At 37.2% G+C, this 20,675-nt stretch overlaps 1 protein-coding gene across 4 annotated transcripts in view; it reads left to right on the top strand.

The window, feature by feature from the left end:
- Positions 1 to 20,675, top strand: part of Col19a1 (collagen type XIX alpha 1 chain) — a 313,664-nt gene that overhangs the window by 40,894 nt on the left and 252,095 nt on the right. For all 4 annotated transcript variants that reach the window (XM_013125565.2, XM_040729471.1, XM_040729472.1 and 1 more), the window contains exons 5-6: positions 17,014 to 17,137; positions 19,122 to 19,397. In XM_013125565.2, the coding sequence (XP_012981019.1) occupies positions 17,014 to 17,137; positions 19,122 to 19,397 (400 nt within the window). The remainder of the gene's footprint in view (positions 1 to 17,013; positions 17,138 to 19,121; positions 19,398 to 20,675) is intronic.

Genomic DNA, 20,675 nt, shown 5'->3' with positions numbered 1-20,675 from the left:
TTGATCCAGTACCATACATTTAAATGACTTTGGAAGTACAATTCCACTTCATAATAATTAAACATACACAGGGAGGTCAACGCCATTCTCTGTCTCTTTCTGAGAGCTTTCTTACAATACACAAACTATCTAAACTTTATTATCTTATTTGTTCTTCCTAATGATATTAAATAAATTTTGCCTAGCAGGAAATCGCATTAATCAGCGAGGAAAAAAATTCACTAGAGAATATAGTTAATGTACAATTTGGATAAATATAGCCCTATCTGAAGTTCTGAACAATGAATTCTTTCATGGATACTTTAAATTCTATTTTTAAAAATGCAGTTTCATATGTCTTAGTGTTTTTTATTAATTGTTGAATTTTAAGTATGTGGAGAAAATAATCACTCAGGCACATTTTCATTTGAAGGATTTTTTTGTGTGTGTTTTTGTTTTTTGGGTTTTTTTTTCTGCAACCTTTTCTGATGCTTCAGGGTTTTCCTCTGTGTAAAGTGGTAATTACAGACTTTATTGACTTGGCTTTGCCTATTATAACAGAAAAATGTAATTAGTAGTCTACTTATCATCATCAAAATAACTTGCCTCACTACTTTCATATCAATACATTTGGAGGATTAGGAAGAGGTGGCAATTAGTCTATACTACTCTATTATTAGGCCTCTGAAGAAAACAAGTCATTTTAAGGGTTAGTATTTTTTTTCCAAATGGAAGCAGTTGTGGGGTTTTGTTTTTTGTTTTTTGCTGGTGTTGTTAGGTTTTTTTGTTTTGTTTTTTGTTTTGGTGTTTTGAAATAAGGTTTTTCCTGTGTAACCTTGATTGTCCTGGAACTTGCACTGTAGACCAGGCCGTCCTGAAACTCACAAATCTGCCTGCCTCTATCTCTGCTTCTGGAGGGCTGGGTTTAAAGGCATAAGCCACCATACCTAGCTCAGTAGGGTTTTTTAAATGATCATTAACAGGATTCATGCCTTTGGAAAAAATTGAGTAAATATAGAAAATACAAAGAAAAAAATGGAATCTTCCTCAATTTTGACACCCAAAGGGAAACACTGTAATATTCAGATTTTTAAAAAATATCTATCTGTTGTTGCCATCAAAACCCCACTGACAGAAGTTCTCAGATTTGACACCATTTCTGCCCTCTCTGGTCACTTCCAGGAGGCTGGTACTTGATGCTCGCTAGCTCCTCCCCTTCAGCCTCACACGATTGGCTTTCTCTGTGGGATTGAATCGGGGCCTGCTGTACAGAGTATGCCAGAGAACAGATGAAAGCTAAGAGATTTTTGCAACACTGAAATAAATGGCAAGTTCAAAGTCTTTTACGACATGTGACTCATGAAACCTCAGCGATACCTCATGCTCAGCACTTGACACAAATGGGGACACCTTGGAAGCAGTTTTCCCTGGCACCTCTGGATAATTCAGCATAACTTTAAGTTTACTCTCTATGATAATTAGTGATTTAAAAGACTGATTTTATATTGATCCATCTCGACTTGGAATGTTTGTAACACAATAATGTGTAGAAAATAGACATAGGAAACACATGGTGGAGTAAATTCAAAATTCCACTGAGCCCTCACGAGTAGGTTAATATTAATGAATGTGGGTAAAATTTAAATGGACGATACTGGACTAGAAGAGCAATGAATATAAATTAGGGCAAAGGCAAAAATATTCCATTGATAATTTATAGCATAGCTATATATATTTATTTGAGTAAAGCTTAACAATATTTTCCTTAATGGCAATCTCACTGAATAAGCAACAGATAAGGTTTCTTATAGGAAATTACACTCCATACAAAAACATTCAGGCTGGATATCTTGGACAGAACAAGCTGTCATTATATCTCTCTGGTAGCACACAAGTAATCCAATATGGCCTCTTTTATAATAGAAACTTTGGCAAGGCACAGAGAAACTATTCTGTGTCACACTGAGTGTTTGTGTGTGTGTCCTGTAAACACGAAACCAAGCTGGTAAGAGCAGATATCGTTTTTAACATCTTATTTTTAAAACACAGAAATTTCTCTTTAAAAGTTACATTTTGGGGGCTGGAGAGAAGGCTCAGCCGTTAAAGGCTAGGCTCATAACCAAAAATAAAAGTTACATTTTGGCAAGCAAATTAAAATCAGTGTTTTATTCTCAAAGACTGACTATAAATTTCTGAAAGAGAAATATGATAATTATAAAGATCTTTATCCACTGTGAATGCATACCAGAGACATTATTTCCCTGCATGTTTTGAAAGAATAATTGTTACATGTCAATTATACTGTGTAGTCATTTTGTCACAAGAGAAGCTTTCTGATATAACACATTTAAACTTTAAAATTGAATTATAAATTACTAAAAAGAATCATGTTGAACCTTTATATATGAAGTATTTAAGTTTCATCCTAAAACTAAGTCTGCCTTTACCTACTTTGTTGCTCATTCACTTATTTCTTTAACACAAAGTCATCAGGTGCCCCACTGAAATGTTGATAGACTTTGTGATAACTATAAATCCCATTTTGCATTCAGTGTCAATCAGAGATGAGCACAGGGATAATCCAAGTAGAAGATGACAAAAAAAGTTGTTTAATTATTTTTGTGTTGTGTTACAAAATGAGTTAAAATAACTGTGTTGTTGATGTTCTTTTTCCATGAAAGATTTAAAAGAAAAAAATCTGCTCCAATTAAAGAGAGCATGGACTAAAATCAGTGTTTTCAGAACTGTCAATAAAACAAGATTATTACAATAATCTAATGACTGTTTAAGTCTAGTAGGCATTGACAGCAGCATAGACGCCACTGGGAGTGAGTGGCTAAAAGGGGCTCTGGGTTCTTAATAAACTTCTTCCTAGAGAGTTCCTATTGCTTTACCTGGCTGATATCCAAAGTTGGTCTTTATTTTACCAGGCCAGAGCTCGCTCAGTATTAGTTCCTTCTTCCTTTGGGAAATTGTGGACAACCATCAATGACTGTTGTTTAGAATTACAATCACCATTTGTGGGGATCCAGACACCTACTGTTGTTCATAAGGTTGTGTGGAAAGACTTGAGGAAGCCTTAAGATTCAAACTTTGGACAATTTTGAAGCTCTGGATAAACATAACCAGAAGACTAATAAGAGCTGTAGACTATCTCCCTGAGTAGTCATCCAGTATCCCTGGGTGTACCCCAAGAGCAGAGCTGGGAGGTTCATAGATGTCTCAGGGACCCTCCCTTCTCTGCTTCATCAGTGCTGAGGCTATAAGTTCAAGACATCATGCCTTGCTTTAATGTGTGTGCTTGGATTGAACTCTTGTCCTCTTGCTTGTATGCCAAGCTAATACTTTACTCTATCTGTCCAGTCCCTTAATTATTTTTAAATCTTTTATTTTCTTATTATGTTTAAAATGCATAGGTATAAGTACATATGTATGTATATATATTAATACTTATAAATCTGTGTTGATAGATATATAAAGTATAAAGAATCATAAATAACACAATGCAAGGGAGAAGAAATGGTCATATAGGAGAGAAGTTTATATATAAAACACACACACACATATATATATATATAATTGAAGCTAAGTTGTCATTTATCTATACCACAGTGTTGTAAATCTATGTTAGGTATAATACTGAGAGTAGTCAGTAAGAAAGTAACGTGAACAATATATTTTAAAGGAATAAAATGGAACTGTAGAATAGACATTTGACACATAAGTAATGGAACAATAAAAACACAAAGTAAGTGGAAAGCAAATAGCAAATGATAAGTATAAATCTTAATGAAAATTGCTAAGTTACAAATATTTATCAAATTGACAAAACATATGATATATATCTATGTACTATTTAAAATAGACAGACATACTTCATTTTTCAAATTTCAGTAAAAAGAATTTATTAAAAATAAGAGAAGTATGCCACTCTATCTGAATTAAAGGATTGCTCTAGTGGTTATAAAGACTGCTATAGTAGCTATACAAATGTCAAACAAAATAGACTTTAAGAAAAAATTTTTAAATCCATCATTTTTGTAATCTTAATGCTTCAAAGGGTAATAACATGCACCTAATGACACAGTCCTACAATATACAAACTCTAACAATGTTGAAGACAGAAACAGATAATTCAATAAAAAAATTGTGGAAAACCTCAATACCAAATACAAAGATTAATGAACCAATAGGTAGAAGATTCTCAAGGAAATGGAAACCTTGAAGTCTGTGATATAACTTATTTTAACAGTTGTCTGGGGGACATTCCTTCCTTAAATAGATGTGCTTCTCAAGTGTGCATGGAACATTGTCCAGAATAGGTCACATATTCTAAAATTTTAAATTTCATATTCCCATTAAATATGTATTCCAATCATAATGGATTCAGATTAGAAAGTATCAAAAAGATACTTCAAATGTAAAAACATGTTCACGTTAAGAACTCCACAGGAGGAGGGACTGTATCCAGTTCAGAGTCCACAGGGTTTCTAAATGTGGATTTAGTAAAGGTCTTAGGAATAGAAATAAAGATGGAGTTATCACCCGCAAAGAGGTGGCAAAGAGGAGTATTAGAGAAGTGGGTTAAGAAATGATATTGAGCCAGGTGCTGGTGGCACATGCCTTTAATCCCAGCACTTGGGAGGCAGAGACAGGCAGCACTGTGAGTTTGAGACCAACCTGGTCTACAAGAGTTAGTCCCAGAACAGGCTCCAAAGCTACACAGAGAAATCATGTCTCGAATCTCTCCCCAACCAAAATGAAATTATTTAGTAAGTCCTTGTATTTTGGTGACAATAGGAAGTAGGAGTCCCAGAAGCATAGAATATCACCAAAGCCTAGAGATATAGTTGGCAGCGGTCTAGGATCTACGACTCAGAGACAAGGTATTTTAAGACATCTCTCACTACATCCTCATGACTATATTCCTTTCAACAGATCACTGTGAGCATCTTCAACAGCTGCCATCTTGTTTTGCTCTTAATAAGTTTTTTATAACTAATTTTACTTTCAATATTATGTTTTCCATTCATATCATGTAGTTCTGATTTTGGCCATCTCCCTATTCTGAACCAATTCATATTACTTATTCACATCCTCAGAACACTTCTAAAATGAGAGCAGGCTAGGGGCCTTACTTTTGTCATCTTTTAAAGTTTTATAGTGTTATATACCAGATGAGAATTCATCTGATGATGGTATAATTCCAAGATTTCTAACTGCTACTCACTGGCTTTGTTTGACTTGTCAATTATTGGTCCGGACAGTATTTATGAAAAGTGTGATTAATTGCCAACATTTAAAACTCTAAACTTTTTAGATACAATTCCAGAGTTTTGGCTTTTGGCTTCTTTGGAAAGATTGGATGATCTGGCAACCCTGAATCTGGCTGATAATTTTATCACCTGTCGTGTGGATGGACTGGACTGTTGCTTAGAGTCCTCACATGTATCCTCTATGTAAGGACCAGTGTCTCTCTTACTACTATTAACTCACTGTTCTGTTTTTTATATAGAGGTATAAGAGGAAATTGTGAATTTGTGAAATGTTATGTATTTCCAGTTTTATCAAAATTGGGGAGGTATATTGATGGTCAGTCATGTTTTTGTCTGGAAAACTGCCAAGTTTAGTTCATTTATTGATTTTATTATTATTATCTACTTCGTACAGGCATTGTTGTTATAGAAGGACAAATAGGTGAGTGGGTTAGACATAAGCACCCAGAGAGTTTACATTCCACTCTTTGTAATGTTTACTCTTCCTGCCAGCCTCCTGGATCCTAGAGCCACATCAGTCCCAAATGAACACACAGGACACTATATTAATTATGAAGTTGTTGGTTGTTTGCTATGGTTTCTCATTGGTTAGTTCTGACTTAATTATTAACCCATAATTACTAATATGTATTTTTATAAGGATTTATCTTTCCAAAGATGCCCTCCTCAGGGAGGCATCTACTCCTCCCAGCAGATCACATGTCAACCCTCCACTCTTGACTACATTTCCTAGAATCCTCCTTCTCTCCTAGTCCCACCTATCTTGCTTCCCTATTGGCCAACAGTGTTTTATTCATTAACCAATAAGAGAGACATATACACAGAAGGATTCCCCCCATCAACTCTTCCTATGTCCTTAGTCTTAAAACCTGAACAAAGAGTGAGAAAGGTGATTGAGAAGAGGGTAGTGGGCTAGCTGATTGTAATAATGTTAGAATTCAGAAGGAAGTGGGTAAGGGATGGATGGGTATCAAAGATGTTCATTTAGCTTGGTGAGTGGATGAGAGGCTGCCAGTTGTACAGCCAGGTCAGAGGATGTCTGATTTATAGCAAGAGAAGGCATAATTTGCAAAGCAAGATATAAGACAATTTGAAAAATGACACATTAAAGATTTAAAAGGTTTACTTTTTTTCTTTTTTATGTTTTTATTTAAATTAGAAACATGCATGCTTCAAATGTCAACGACAGCTCCCCTTGTCCCTCCACCAGCCCCTGCCCACCCCCACCCCCACGTCCCCAGCCCAATCCCCACATCATTCCCCAGGGAGGGTGAGGCTCTCCATGGGGGGGGGGATCTCCAGAGTCTGTCATTTCATCCAGGCAGTACCTAAGCCCTTCCCCATGTGTCCAGGCTTAGAGAGCATCCCTCAATGTGGAAGGAGCTCCCAAAGTTCATTTGTATGCCATGGTGAACACTAATAAACTACCCAAGGCCCCTGAGATTTCTGAGGCCTCCTCACTGACACTACATTCATGGAGTCTGGACCAGTCTCCTGTTGGCCTCTTAGCCATCAGTCTGGGGTTCAAGAGCTCCCCCCTTGTCCAGTCAGCTGTCTTTGTGGGTTTCACCAGCACGGTCTTGACCCCTTTGTTCATCACTCCTCCATCTCTGTCACTGGATTCCAGGAGTTCAGTTCAGTGTTTAGCTGTGGCTATCTGTCTCTGCTTCCATCAGTCACTGGATGAAGGATCCTGGATGGCATGTAAGGTAGTCATCAACCTTATCATCAAGGAGGGGCTATTAATGTAGTCTCTTCACTATTACTTAGTTTTCCAGTTGGTGTTATCCTTGTAGATCTCTGGAAATCTCACTAGTGTCAGCTCTGTCCTCAAAGATATAATGACTCCAACTATCATGGTATCTCTCATCCTGATCTCCTCTATTCTTACCCCGACTCAACCTTCCTGCTCCCCCATGTCTTCTTCTACCCTCCTCTTATCCCCCTCTCTTTTTGCTGGTTCCCTCTTCCCTCCCCCCATGTTCCCAATCTGCTCAGGAGATCTTGCCTCATTCCATTTCTCTGGGGTATAATGCATATCATCTCTTGGGAACCTCCCTGTTTCCCAGACTCACTGGCCCTGGAATTGTAAGCTGACACTAACCTGACCCATGTCTAAAATCCATATATGAGTGAGTACATATCATGTTTGTCTTTTTGTGACTGGGTTACCTCACTCAGGATGGTTTCTTCTAGTGCCGTCCATTTGCCCGCAAATTTCAATATTCCATTGTTTTTTTTCTGCTGAGCAGTACTACATTGTGTAAATGTACCACATTTTCTCTATCCACTCTTCAGCAACTAGGTTGCTTCAAGGACCTAGCTATTACAAATAATGCTGCTATGAACATAGTGGAACAGACATCCTTGTTGTATGAATGTGCATCTTTTGGGTATATGCCTAAGAGTGGAATTGCTGGATCTTGTGGTAGACTGATTCCCATTTTCCTGAGGAATCTCCATAGTGATTTACATAGTGGCTGTACGAGTTGGCACTCCCATCAGCAATGGACCAGTGTTCCCCTTTCTCCACATCCTCTCCAGCATAAGCTGTCATTGGTGTTTTTAATTTTAGGCATTCTGACAGGAGTAAGATGATATCTCAGGGTTGTTTTGATTTGCATTTCCCTAATGGCTAAGGAGTTGAGCACTTTCTTAAGTGTCTCTCAGCCATTTTAGACTCCTCTATTGAGAATTCTCTATTTAGTTCAGTCCCTCACTTTTTAATTGGGTCCCTTGGTGTTTTCTAGAATAGCTTCTTGAGTTCTTTGTAAATTTTGAAGATCAGCCCTCTGACAGATGTGGGGGTTAGTGAATATCTTTTCCCAATCTGTGGATTGCCTTTTTGTCTTTCTGACTGTGTCCTTTGCCTTGCAGAAGCTACTCAGTTTCAGGAGGTCTCATTTATTAATTGTTGATCTCAATGTTTGTGCTACTGGTGTTAAGCTCAGGAAGTGGTCTCCTGTACCAATTCGTTCATGGGTACCCCCCTCTTTCTTTTCTAAGAGTTTCAGTGTGGCTAGACTTATGTTGAGGTCTTTGATCCATTTGGACTTAAGTTTTGTGCATGGTGATAGACATGGATCTATCTGCAGACTTCTACATGCCAATATCCAGTTATGCCAGCACCATTTGTTGATGTTATCTTTTTTCCATTGTATAATTTTAGCTTCTTTGTCCAAAATCAGCTGTTCATAGGTTTGTGGATTAATCTCAGAGTGTTCAATTTGATTCCATTGGTCTACCTGTCTATTTTTGTGCCAATACCAAGCTTTTTTCAGGACTATAGCTCTATAACAGAGCTTGGAGAAAGGAATGGTGTTGCTTTGTTGAGCAGAGTTGTCTTGGCTATCCTGGGTTATTTGTTTTTCCATATAAAGTTGAGAATTGTTCTTTCAAGGTCTGTGAAGAATTGTGCTGGAATTTTGATGGGGATTGCATTGAGTCTGTAGATTGCTTTTTGGCAGGATTGTCATTTTTACTACATTGATCCTACCTATCCACGAGCATGTGAGATCTTTACATTTTCTGGTGTCTTCTTTAATTTATTTCTTTAAAGACTCGAAGTTTCTCTCTTTAAAGACTCAAAGTTCTTGTGATACAAGTCTTTCACTTGTTTGGTTAGCATTACTCCGAATTATTTTATGTTGTGTGTGGCAATTGTAAAGGGTGATGTTTCTCTGATTTCTTTCTCAGCTGTCTTATTGTCTGTATATATTAAGGCTACTGATTTTCTTGAGTTGATTTTGTATCCTGCCATGTTGCTGAAGGTGTTAATCAGCTATAAGAGTTCCCTGGTAGAGTTCTTAGGGTCACTTATGTAAACGATCATATCATCTGCAAATAGTGAAAGTTTTACCTCTTCCTTTCCAATTTGTATCCCCTTGATCTCCCTTTGTTGTCTTATTGCTCTAGCTAGAACTTCAAATACAATATTGAAGAGATATGAGGAGAGGGGACAGCCTTGCCTTTTTCCTGATTTTAGAGGAATTTCCTTGAGTTTCTCTCCATTCAGTTTGATGTTGGCTGTTGGTTTGCTGTATATAGCTTTTACTATGTTTAGGTATGTTCCTGTTATCCCAGATCTCTCCAAGACCTTTATCATGAATGGGTGTTGAATTTTTCAAAGACTTTTTCAGCATCTAGTGAGATCATCATGTGATTTTTGTTTATCAGCTTATTTATATGGTGGATTACATTGATAGACTTTTGAATGTTGAACCATCCTTGAATCCCTGGAATGAAGCCTACTTGATCATGGTGGATGAGTTTTCTGATGGTTATCAATATTGGTTATTGAAGCCTTGTAAAAAGAGTTTGGCAAAGACCCTTCTGCTTCTATGGCATGGAATACTTTGAGGAGAATTGGTATAACTGGTTCTTTGGATTTCTGGTAAAATTCTGCACTGAAGCCATATGGCCCTGGACTTTTTTTGGTTGGGAGACTTTTGATGACTGCTTCTATTTCCTTAGGTGTTATAGGTCTATTTAAATTGCTTATCTGTTCTTGATTTAATTTTGGCAGGTGATATCTATCCAGAAAGTTTTCATTTCCTTTAAATTTTTGAATTTTGTGGAGTACAGGTTTTCAAAGTATGACCTGATGATTCTCTGGATTTCCTCAGTGCCCGTTGTTATGTCCCCCTTTTCACTTCTGATTTTGTTAATTTTCATGTTCACATTCTGCCATTTGGTGAGTTGGGATAAAGGTTTGTCTATCTTGTTGATTTTCTCAAAGAACCAACTCTTTATTACATTAATTCTTTGTATTGTTTTCCTAGTCTCTGCTTTATTGATTTCAGCCCTCAATTTGATTATTTCCTGGTGTCTACTCCTCCTGGGTGAGTTTGCTTCTTTGTGTTCTAGAGCATTCAGTTGTACTGTTAATTCTCTAGTGTAACTATTCTCCAGTTTCTTCATGTGGGCACTTAGTGCTATGAACTTTCCTCTTAGCACTGCTTTCAAAGTATCCCATAAGTTTGCGTATGTTGTGTCTTCATTCTCATTGTGTTCTAGGAAGCCTTTAATTTCTTTTTTTATTTCTTCTTTGACCCAGGAGTAGTGCAATTATGCATTATTCAATTTCCATGAGTTTGTAGGGTTTCTGCAATTTGTGTTGTTGTTGAACTCTTACATTAAAGCATGGTGGTCTGATAAGATACATGGAGTTATTCCAATATTTTTTACCTGTTGAGGTTTGCTATGTTGCCAAGTATGTGGTCAATTTTTTGAGAAGGCACTGAGAAGAAGGTATATCCTTTTGTGTTTGGATGGAATGTTCTATAGATGTCTGTCAAGCCCATTTGGGTCATAACTTCTGTTAGTTCCTTTGTTTCTTTGTTAAGTTTCTGTCTGGTAGTCCTATCTATTGGTGACGGTGGGGTTTTTACTTCTCCCACTATAAGTGTGTGAGGTTTTATGTGTGGTTTGAGTTTTAGTAATGTTTCTTTTATGAATGTGGATGCCTTTGTATCTGGGGCCTAGATGATCAGAATCGAGACTTCATCTTGGTAGATTTTTCCTGTGATGAATATGAAATGACCTCCTTCATCTCTTTTGATTGATTTCACTTTAACGTTTAGTTTTTAGATATTAGGATTGCTATCCATGCTTGTTTCTTGGGGCCATTTGATTGGAGAATCTTTTCCCAACCCTTACCCCTGAGGTAACATCTGTCTTTGAAGCTGAGGTGTGTTTCTTGTATACATCAGAAGGATGGGATCTGTCTTCAAATCCATTCTGTTAGCCTGTGCCTTTTTATGGGTGAATTAAGACCATTAATATTGAGGCATATTAATGACCTTTATTTGCTTGTTCTCATTTGTTTTGGAATGGTTGTTCTTGGTGGAATTGTATGTGGATTTCCACCCCTTTTCTCTTTTGCATGTTAGAAAAGTGGGATTATCTATTGCCTATGTTTTTCTGGTTGTAGTTAACTTCCTTGGACTGGAGTTTTCCTTCCAGAACTTTCTGTAGGGCTGGGTTAGTGGATATATATTTTTTAAATTTGGTTTTGCTGTGGAATATCTTGTTTTCTCCATCTGTAGTGATTGAAAGCTTTGCTGGGTATAGTAGTCTGGGCTGGCATCCGTGGTCTCTTATTGTTGATTGAATATCTATCCAGGACCTGCTTGCTTTCAGAGTTTCCATGGAGCAGTCAGGTGTAATTCTTATAGGTTTGCCTTTATATGTTATTTGACCTTTTTCCTTAGCTGCTCTAAGTATTATTTCTTTATTCTACATACTTGGGGTCTTGATTATTATGTGGTGAGGGGACTTTTTTTGTGGTCCACTCTATTTGGTGTTCTGTAAGCTTCTTGTACCTTCATTGGTATGTCTTTTTTTAGGTTGGGAAAGTTTTCTTCTATGATTTTGTTGAATATGTTTTCTGTCCCTTTGAGTTGGGTTTCTTCACCTTCTATATATATTATTCTTAGGTTTGGTCTTTTCATGGTGTCCTATATTTCCTGGATATTTTGTGTTAGGGATTTGTTGGACTTAAGATTTTCTTTGATTGATGAATCTATTTCTCCTAGTGTGTCTTCAACACCTGAGATTCTCTCTTCCATCTCTTGTATTCTGTTGTTTATGCTTGCATCTGTAGTACCTGACCATTTCCCCAGTTTTTCTATTTCCAGAATTCATTCAGGCTGTGTTTTTTATTGTCTACAATCAGCTTTCAATCCTTGCACTGTTTGAATTGTTTCTTGTAATTTTGCTTCATGTTTTTCTCCCTTTCTTGCATTTGTTGGATTTTTTGGTTTGCTTTTTCTTCTATTTCTTGTATTTTTGGTTTGTTTTTTCTTTGATTTCTTTAAGGGATTTTCTTACATCCTCTTTGAGGGCCTCTATCATTTTCATGAAGGTGTTTTTATGGTCAGTCCCTTCTGCTTTATCTGCATTGAGGTGTTCAGGTCTTACTGGTGTAGAATCTCTAGACTCTGGTGGTGTCATATTTGTTTTTCTGTTGCTTTGTGTGTTCTTATATTTCCTCTTCCCCATCACTTCTTCCAGTGGGTGCAGAAAGAGTCTCTTCCTCTCCTGGTGGGTAGGCGACCAGAGTTCCCTTTCAGTGGGTGCATGCAAATCCAATACTCTCTAGCCTCTGGTCTCTGTCCTCTGCTCTCTGCCCTGAGTGTGGGAGGAAGTGGACCAGCTCTCTCTCTCAGGCTCCTGGTCATCCCTCTGGGGGTGAGTCGACCTGGCTTCAATCCCCAAGCCAGGGAATACGAGACAGGGCAAGCTGGAGGAATTCGGGTTTATGATGGGGACCAAGTGCTCACCTCTGCCCTCTATCCTGAGTGTGGGTGGTGGCGGCTTACTCTTAAATATGCAAATAAGTGTGTAGAGTGGGATATTAAACAATGGAAAAAATTACAGTACATTCTAGAAGAGAGAATGCAGTTGGGGAATATGTACCTGACTGAACAAGAGCAAGGAGGTGAATCTTCAGTTTTGTAGGTGGGGAATATTGGTAAGAATTAGATCTATCTCACCAGATTCCTGAACCATGCATGCTTAAGAGGAGTGTGTGTAGGTGTACATGCATGAATTTGTGCATGGTTGTGCAAACACTCCTGTGCATGTGTGTATATGTGAATCTGATGAGTATGTGAGTTTGAAGTCCCACGTTACTAACTTACCATCTTCATTACCCAACCACAAGTGAGGTGAGGGTCTTATTAACTAAAGAATTTGAACTAGAAATCTTTCACACTGACCTCAACAATAGAGTAAAGACAAGAATGAGTCAGAACACCAAAAGGCTAAATTCTATAATGAACCATGAGGCTCCTACATGACCCTCTCACCCCCACACTTGGAAAATGCTTGTATCCAGGTGAACATCATTTACCACGTAAAAACGAAAGTGTTCCTTTTGGATAAAAGGAAATATATCTGGGTAAACAATCACAATATATTAGCATTAGAAGAGCCTTGGGGAAAACTCCCAACTAATGCTGACCAGTGAGGCATGCCCATTCACTAATCATGCCAACACCGACAATGCTTTCCACATTGAAAGCAAAACAGAAAGAATATCAGCTATTGTTACATGTGATAAGGGAATAATGTGGGGTTTGGAATTTCCATCAACAATAGCTTTCCTGTAACTACCTTAAAGCTTCCACTTGGAAGTTTGTTTGGTGTTGTCTCATCAACCCTGCATGTGCCTTCCTTTCAGGGTTAAATAGTCCCAAAGAGAAATGGCAGGTGTCTAAGCCTGCTTTGTTGTTGCTGTTCTGTTTAAGTCAGCAACACTACTTAAACAATAAAGTAATTGTCAATAGCAATTTGGTAAAATTTTATTTAATGATAAAATTCCAGAAGAAACAATATCCCATTACTGGGATTTATTTTGAGGAAATCAATAAAAATGTTTTCTTATCAATTAATTAAAGGGATATAATAATGTGGTTGTGATAATGTCTGTTGCTTCTTTTGCTGAACCCTCAACAAAGAAAATTATATGTAGGTGAATTAGTCTATTTTTGAGATTTCTTTATTATTTTTAATTTCATGTCTGTGAGTGTTTGATGGCATGTATGTATATGCACTATGTATACACAGTGCTCATAGAGGCCAGAAGAAGTTATTTGATCCCCTGGAACTGGTGTTACAGACAATTGTGAGCTTCCGTGTATGTTCTGGGGATCAAATCCAAGTCCTCTGCAAGAGAAAAAGTGCTTCTAAGTGCTGAGCCATCTCTCCAGCCTTAGATAGATGCATTTACGCAAATGCAGATGCGTTTAGTAATTTGAATATATTCAAAGTGGAGAATGTACTTCACTCGCCTGTCTACCTCAAACCATAGCTCAGCAGCACAGCACACTGCAGATCTGGCTTCTTACTCTCATGATCATGTGACTGATGGAGCCCCGCGTCTCCTGCTGCCCTCCAACACCACAAATGAGCATAGTGCATCTGAGCCCAGAAAAGATCAAACTGGGAAATTCCACTGTGCTCAACTGTTTTTCTGCTACTGTGATAAATATCATAATCAAAAGTGATGAGGAAGAAAGGGTTTTTTCAGTTTTCAGGTTCCAATCTAAAATCAAGAAAGTCAAGGGAAGAACTCAAAGCCACAGATTACAGCAGTAACTATGGAGAAATGCTCTGTACTGGCTTGCTCTTAGGCTCACATTCAGCCACCCTTTCTTTTGCAATCCAAGCCAACCCACTGAAGGATGGCACCACCCATGGTTGTCTGGACTTTTCTATTTAAATTTGTAATTAAGAAAATGTCTCACAACTAATGGGATGGAAGCAATTCCTCATCTGGTATTCCATTTTCCCAGATATATCTAGTTAACAACCAATATTAGAAAGCAAACCAGTGGGTGCCAAAGAACTGCAGTTTTGAACCATGAATTTTAAATCATTATGACTAGTCTCAAATATATTGTCGTTAAGTAAAAGGAGAACCACTGCAGTCAGCACATTTTGTCAATGAGAAATAAGCTTGCTTATTTCTTGGCATGGAAATCCATGCTTCAGGATTTGGCAGACTCTTGTAAACCATTTCTTCATCCTGTTGATTGTGGAGGTGTTTTTCTTGTAAAAGTTGCTGAAATGTTAGAAGAAATAGTAGTTGGTTGGAAAGAGGGTCAGTGAACATCACAGATGAGGCAAAACTTGATAGTGCCAATTGTTGAACTTTTAGAATATTGACTGCAATGTGCGATCAAGCGTGGTTTTGCATTGTGCCCTTTCTGATGAGTTATGGTGGCTGCAAACATTGCTGATTTTGGTACCTGTAACCAGTTTGTTGAGCATACTTCTCATAGGTAACAATTTCTCTAGAACTCAGAAAATCATAGTGGATGAGACTGGAGAAGACTACCAAACAGCAGCAATAACATTTTTGGTGCTATTTGGCTTGGGAAAGTGATTTGGTGCTCTTCACTGGTCATCAACTCTTATTTGTCCCGCATCACAGTCCGGTTGAGGAATAGAAGATGAAAGTTCAAGGGGACATTTAAATTACTACAGACCTACTTATCGAACTTTTTGCCTCTTCAATTTGATCAAATGTTGAGGGAACATTGAATTAGATCTACTTGTTAATTTATCATGTACTTGCAAAAGCAGCTTAGATGCTTTCTCTCAATTGGAAATCACCAACTCCTAATGGCTGGTTGGTTACTAAGCTCCTCATCTTCAAGGCTCTTCTCTTACAAAACCCCTTAAATAACTGTGTCCCATATGCTTGCTAGAAGTTCCTGTGCCAAATGGATTGCTGAAGATGTAAGTTGTCTTCACTGCTTTATAGCCCATTTTGGCCATGAATAAAAAAATCACCGGCATTTATTTTTGTCTAATATTATTTCCAAAATATAAAATTTAAAGATAATAAGGATCATTACCAAAGAAAAGTAGGAAATGCACATTAAATGGTGTAACATAGCTATATTTATTAAAATATATGTTCACATGTTAGATAACATTTTAGCAACATTAAAAATTTCAATTAGTTTGTCACCAACCTATATTGAGATAGTTTCTATAAGATATATACATTCACCTTAATGTATATCACCTCCCCACTATCATAAAGTCAAAACTCTGTTAGGTTGGGAGCTTTGTCTGTCACACATACATATACATGCATACATATAAATGGATGTATGGATATATATGTGAACATTCTATTTAACCAAGTAAGAAAATGAAAACATGTTTTTCATGTTTTCTTTAAAAATTATCTACCACATGTGACTCAATAGTTAACACACAGAGAACAAAATAAAATGTCTGTGTTCTCCCTAGAAGCCTGGTAGTCAGTGTCTTGATTGTTTCTTTTAATAGGGCTGAATATAGTATTCAAAGTTAGTAGTTGTGAATTAAGGGCATGGTACATTATAATGTATGATAACTTCAAGTCTGTTTGTCTTTAAGGGACATACTTTGTTACTTGAAAAAAGGAAAAGCAGTGTTACAATACTGTAGAACTTTCATAGTCAATGAAAAGAAATAAACACCTTGCTCATTATCTAATGAAAATTAAATTCTGCATATGTGGATATGTATATTGTGAAATGTTTTTTGTTTCCTTATGTTTTTACCAAGACCAATATTTTGAACTTGAGATTGAAGTAGAAGAGTAATGGGGCTATGTTTTGGTATATATCATCTAGAAAGATTAATTTTTCTAAGAGAATGAAAATAAAGCTAAATCTCATGTAATTCGGTGTCATCATAACTTACCAGGAAGTCAATACTAAGAACTTATATTCAAGAGTTGAATGTGGTAAAATTTATTCAGAAAATATTCATTGATTTATAATCAAAGGTTTTGGAAATTATCTCCACTTTCTCCATTATAAACGACCAAGGAAGTCCACTTTCATTTTGATAAATCACTGCTGTCCATCTGAATGGACAGCACTGCTGAAATCTGAGCTCATCTGTGCTGGACACCCCTCTAGATAAGAGCATAATATAGTACTACAGCCTACCCACTAGTTTACATATCCTGTCCTTTAATAATACCATATCAGATGATTACAAAAAAGGAGAGAATGAAAATAAAAACTACACAGAAAATGCAGACATGACTACTCCTGTATTTCTTTTGTTATTTTTATAATAACTTTTTATTTGACTTTTTACACGTTACTCCCAGTTCCCTCTCCCTCCCCTTAAACTCATTGAGAGTAGCTATGACTGAGACATCACATTTCACAGAGTTGCAATTGGATTTCTTCCCTAGCTACCTTCAGTCTCCCCACAATAGTTATTTGTTTTCTTCCGATAGTAAGATATTTCCCAAAGGCCTTCCTGAGGAGTACTCTGTAGCAGTCGTATTTCGAGTACGAAGAAGCACCAAGAAGGAGCGGTGGTTTTTATGGAAGATTTTAAACCAGCAGAATATACCACAGGTAAGATGCCAATATGTTTGACTAGGTCAGGTGGTTCTCTGTTCCATGTAACCAAATCTGGGAACAGATGTAGTTAGTATTCAAGTAGTATGTTGTTTAGAGGCATCATGAATAGAGAAATGCAAACATTGTAAGTAGGGTAACCTTGATGGTATCAGTGATGTGAGTGGACGAGAGGTTTGTTTTGTCTTGTCTTAAAGATTTATTTTTATTTTATGTACACAAGTGTTTGAACATATATATATATATATATATATATATATATATATATATGCATATATGGTGACCAGAGAGGTCATAAGAGAGCTCAGGGTCCCCAGAAACTGGAGTCATAAGCAATTTTGCGCTATCAAGGGGGTGCTGAGAATTGAATCCAGGTCCTCTGCAAGAACAGTCAGTGCTCTGAAACACTGAGCCATGCGTCCAACCCTGTTTTTATTTAAACGTAGAGATTCATATTTTATCTGAAGACAATGTAACTGCCTTCCTTTTACAGCTACTTATTGAATAACTTCATGCCATTTATTGACTTCACTTCCTCTCACCACTGGCATCATATATTAGTCTGACACCTAAATATGTGTTTCATCAATAAAAACAAATATGGGCCACATGTTTTATACCAAGAAGTGATAAGAACATTAAATTTAGCGCTGGGGAGATAGCTCGGTGTGATTTCAATGAGGACTGAGGTTCAGATCCCTAGCACCCATCTAAATGCCACCTGTAAGTCCAGGACTTGCAAGGTAGGAGATGGGATCTCCAGGGCAAGTTAGCTAGCTAGTAAGACTAATCAAATCATTGAGCTCTGCGTTCAAGGGAGAGGCGTGGCCTCCATACAGAAAGTAAAGAACACTTGAAGAAGACACCCGATGTCAACTTCTGGCTCCCACATTCTTGTGCACATAGGTGCATCATACTCGCACACATACACGCAAACACACACACACACACACACACATACACATTCGTATTACACGTATGGGGACACATATACCCTAACATAACACACACACAGACACATGCCAAAAAGAAAACAAGAGATTTTAAAAAGCCTCATTCATGTTCTTATGGAGCAGAAAGTCCATAACGGGAGAACACCTATGAGAACTTATGGAGCATAGTTATAATACTGGTGGAAGTGTGATGGGAGATGTCTGAGCGTAGAAAGAGTTGAGAATCCAGGAGACCTTGTGAAAATGACAGTGGAGTAGAAGTGGTCATGCAAGCATCCCACAGACCTCAAAATTACTTATTAACATCACACATGTGTGTTCACTTCTATACACAACCATCGGATGCCTTTAGCTTTGGCCCGATCTTCTTACTATTAATATAGGTCACAATTTTATGATAATCATTTAGAATGAAATGCATGTCATCTATGAAATATCTCTCTTTGCCATGAAAATTATTAAGGGCTTAAAAGGTCCATGTCAGTTCTCATGTAAAAAGAAATGCACGATTATAAATCTTGCTGTGTGCATACTCATATAGAACAATAATACATATGTTTTGGTATGTAATAATACTATTCACAAGTAAAATTTAAAACAATAAACTTCATTAAAAAATCATCATCCTTTTGTGAATTCACAACACAATTACATAGTTATTATTGAATTTATAAATGTAAAATAACCATTTATATTTGTACACACACACACGCACTCACACACACATGCACACATATACACACATGCACGCATACACACACATACACACACACACACTCACACACCCTTATATGTTCTTTTGAGGAGGAGCGGATTACACGGGATGCTTCATGATAATGCACTTACAGCAAGGTGCTTGTCTTTTGTATCCAACTGTGTCAACAGGCACAGGTCTTTCTCAAATGTTTAGCCAGTTCTCAGGTTACTCTGGTATATACACGGGACTTTGGTTTGAATGCTTCACTAATTTTGAACACTGAGTCCCAAGCCATGTAAATGCTTTGTTCATCTTTCTTGTTTTTTTTCAGCTTTCTATAGTGATTGATGGCACAAAGAAGGTGGTAGAATTTATGTTCCGAGGCGCCGGGGGAGATTTGTTGAACTATGTTTTTAAGAATCGAGAACTCCGTCCTCTTTTCGATCGTCAGTGGCATAAACTTGGCATTGGTGTGCAATCCCGAGTCCTTTCTCTCTATATGGATTGTAATTTAATTGCAAGTCGGCACACAGAAGAAAAGGAATCTGCGGATTTTCACGGAAAGACAGTTATTGCTGCGCGAGCTTCAGATGGCAAACCTGTGGATGTAAGTGTAACAATAATGCTAAGAGGGCGCTTCATCATCTTCAGGTTAGAGCAAAATATCGTATCAAGAGTGGCCTCTTTGGGCTGGAGATGCAGCTCCTTAGGTAGAGAGCTTGCATAGCCTGCATGGCACATGGGGATTCATCTCCAGCACCATATAAATCAAGCATGGTGGTTCACGGTGTGCCCTTCCAACCCCAGAACTAGAAAGGAAAGGCAAGAGGATCAGAAGTTCAGTTTATTCTCAGCCACATAGTGAGTATAATGTCAACTGGGCTACATAAGACCCAGTGAAATAAGTAACTAACTAAATAAATAAAGGATGGAGGGAAGAAGGAAGGAAAGAAAGAAGAGTAGAGAGTTGGAAGGAAGGAAGGAAGGAAGGAAGGAAAGAAGGGAAGGAGGGAGGGAGGGATGAATGGAGGAAGGAAAACAAAAAGAAATAAAGAGAAAGAGAAAGAATGAAGGAAAGAAGGAAGAAAGAAAGAAGAGAGAAAAGGGAAGGAAAGAAGGAAGGAAGGAAGGAAGAAAGAAAGAAAGAAAGAAAGAAAGAAAGAAAGAAAGAAAGGAGGAAGGAATGAAGGAACCTATTTCTCCCTTTAATGATTACACACACAAAAGACCTCCCTCTCATCAATGTTTATACTGTCATCAGATATATGAAGAATATTTATTCCCAAGTCTATTTTCATATATAATTATATTTGACTTTCAACCACATTTTCTAGTCAGCAAATTTAAAATAATTGGGTCATGCTTTTAAAAGCTAGGATTATTAAGAGTAACTTTTAGTAAAAAAAAATGAAAATAGGACACAAATGAAATATAAGCTTGGCCAAACCTTTATGTTTTACATAAAAAGATTAGAACAAGATGAACTTTAAATGGTTCCAGACTATCTGATGTTTTTACTCAAGAACAATAGGCAATTCATCCAAGCAATTCTATTGCATTTTCTGCAACTTATAATGTCTTTCTAGAGTTCCTTTGGACAGAAATACAGTCATTAAATATATCAGTGGCTCACATGGATGAGGAAACAGCTAGAAAACTCAGGTGAAGCTAAAATGGTATAGATTTTCTTGAAAATAAGACCTGTGATGTTTAAAAAGTGAGATCTGACTAAATATTTTCTTATGGGTAAAATGATGAGAAAGTCTTAAAAAATCTGAATGTAGATTACAGGAATAAGTGCCAACACTGTAAGCACAAAGTGCTGACAATGAAATTGCATTTCAGAAATAAAATTCTGTGCAAATACACATTTAGGAGAAAAATA

This window comes from Mesocricetus auratus, unplaced genomic scaffold (genome assembly GCF_017639785.1).
Source record: "Mesocricetus auratus isolate SY011 unplaced genomic scaffold, BCM_Maur_2.0 Super-Scaffold_100021, whole genome shotgun sequence".
Lineage (NCBI taxonomy): Eukaryota > Metazoa > Chordata > Mammalia > Rodentia > Cricetidae > Mesocricetus > Mesocricetus auratus.
Note: the sequence above shows the minus strand (reverse complement) of the source record. Positions and strands in the feature narration are given on the sequence as shown.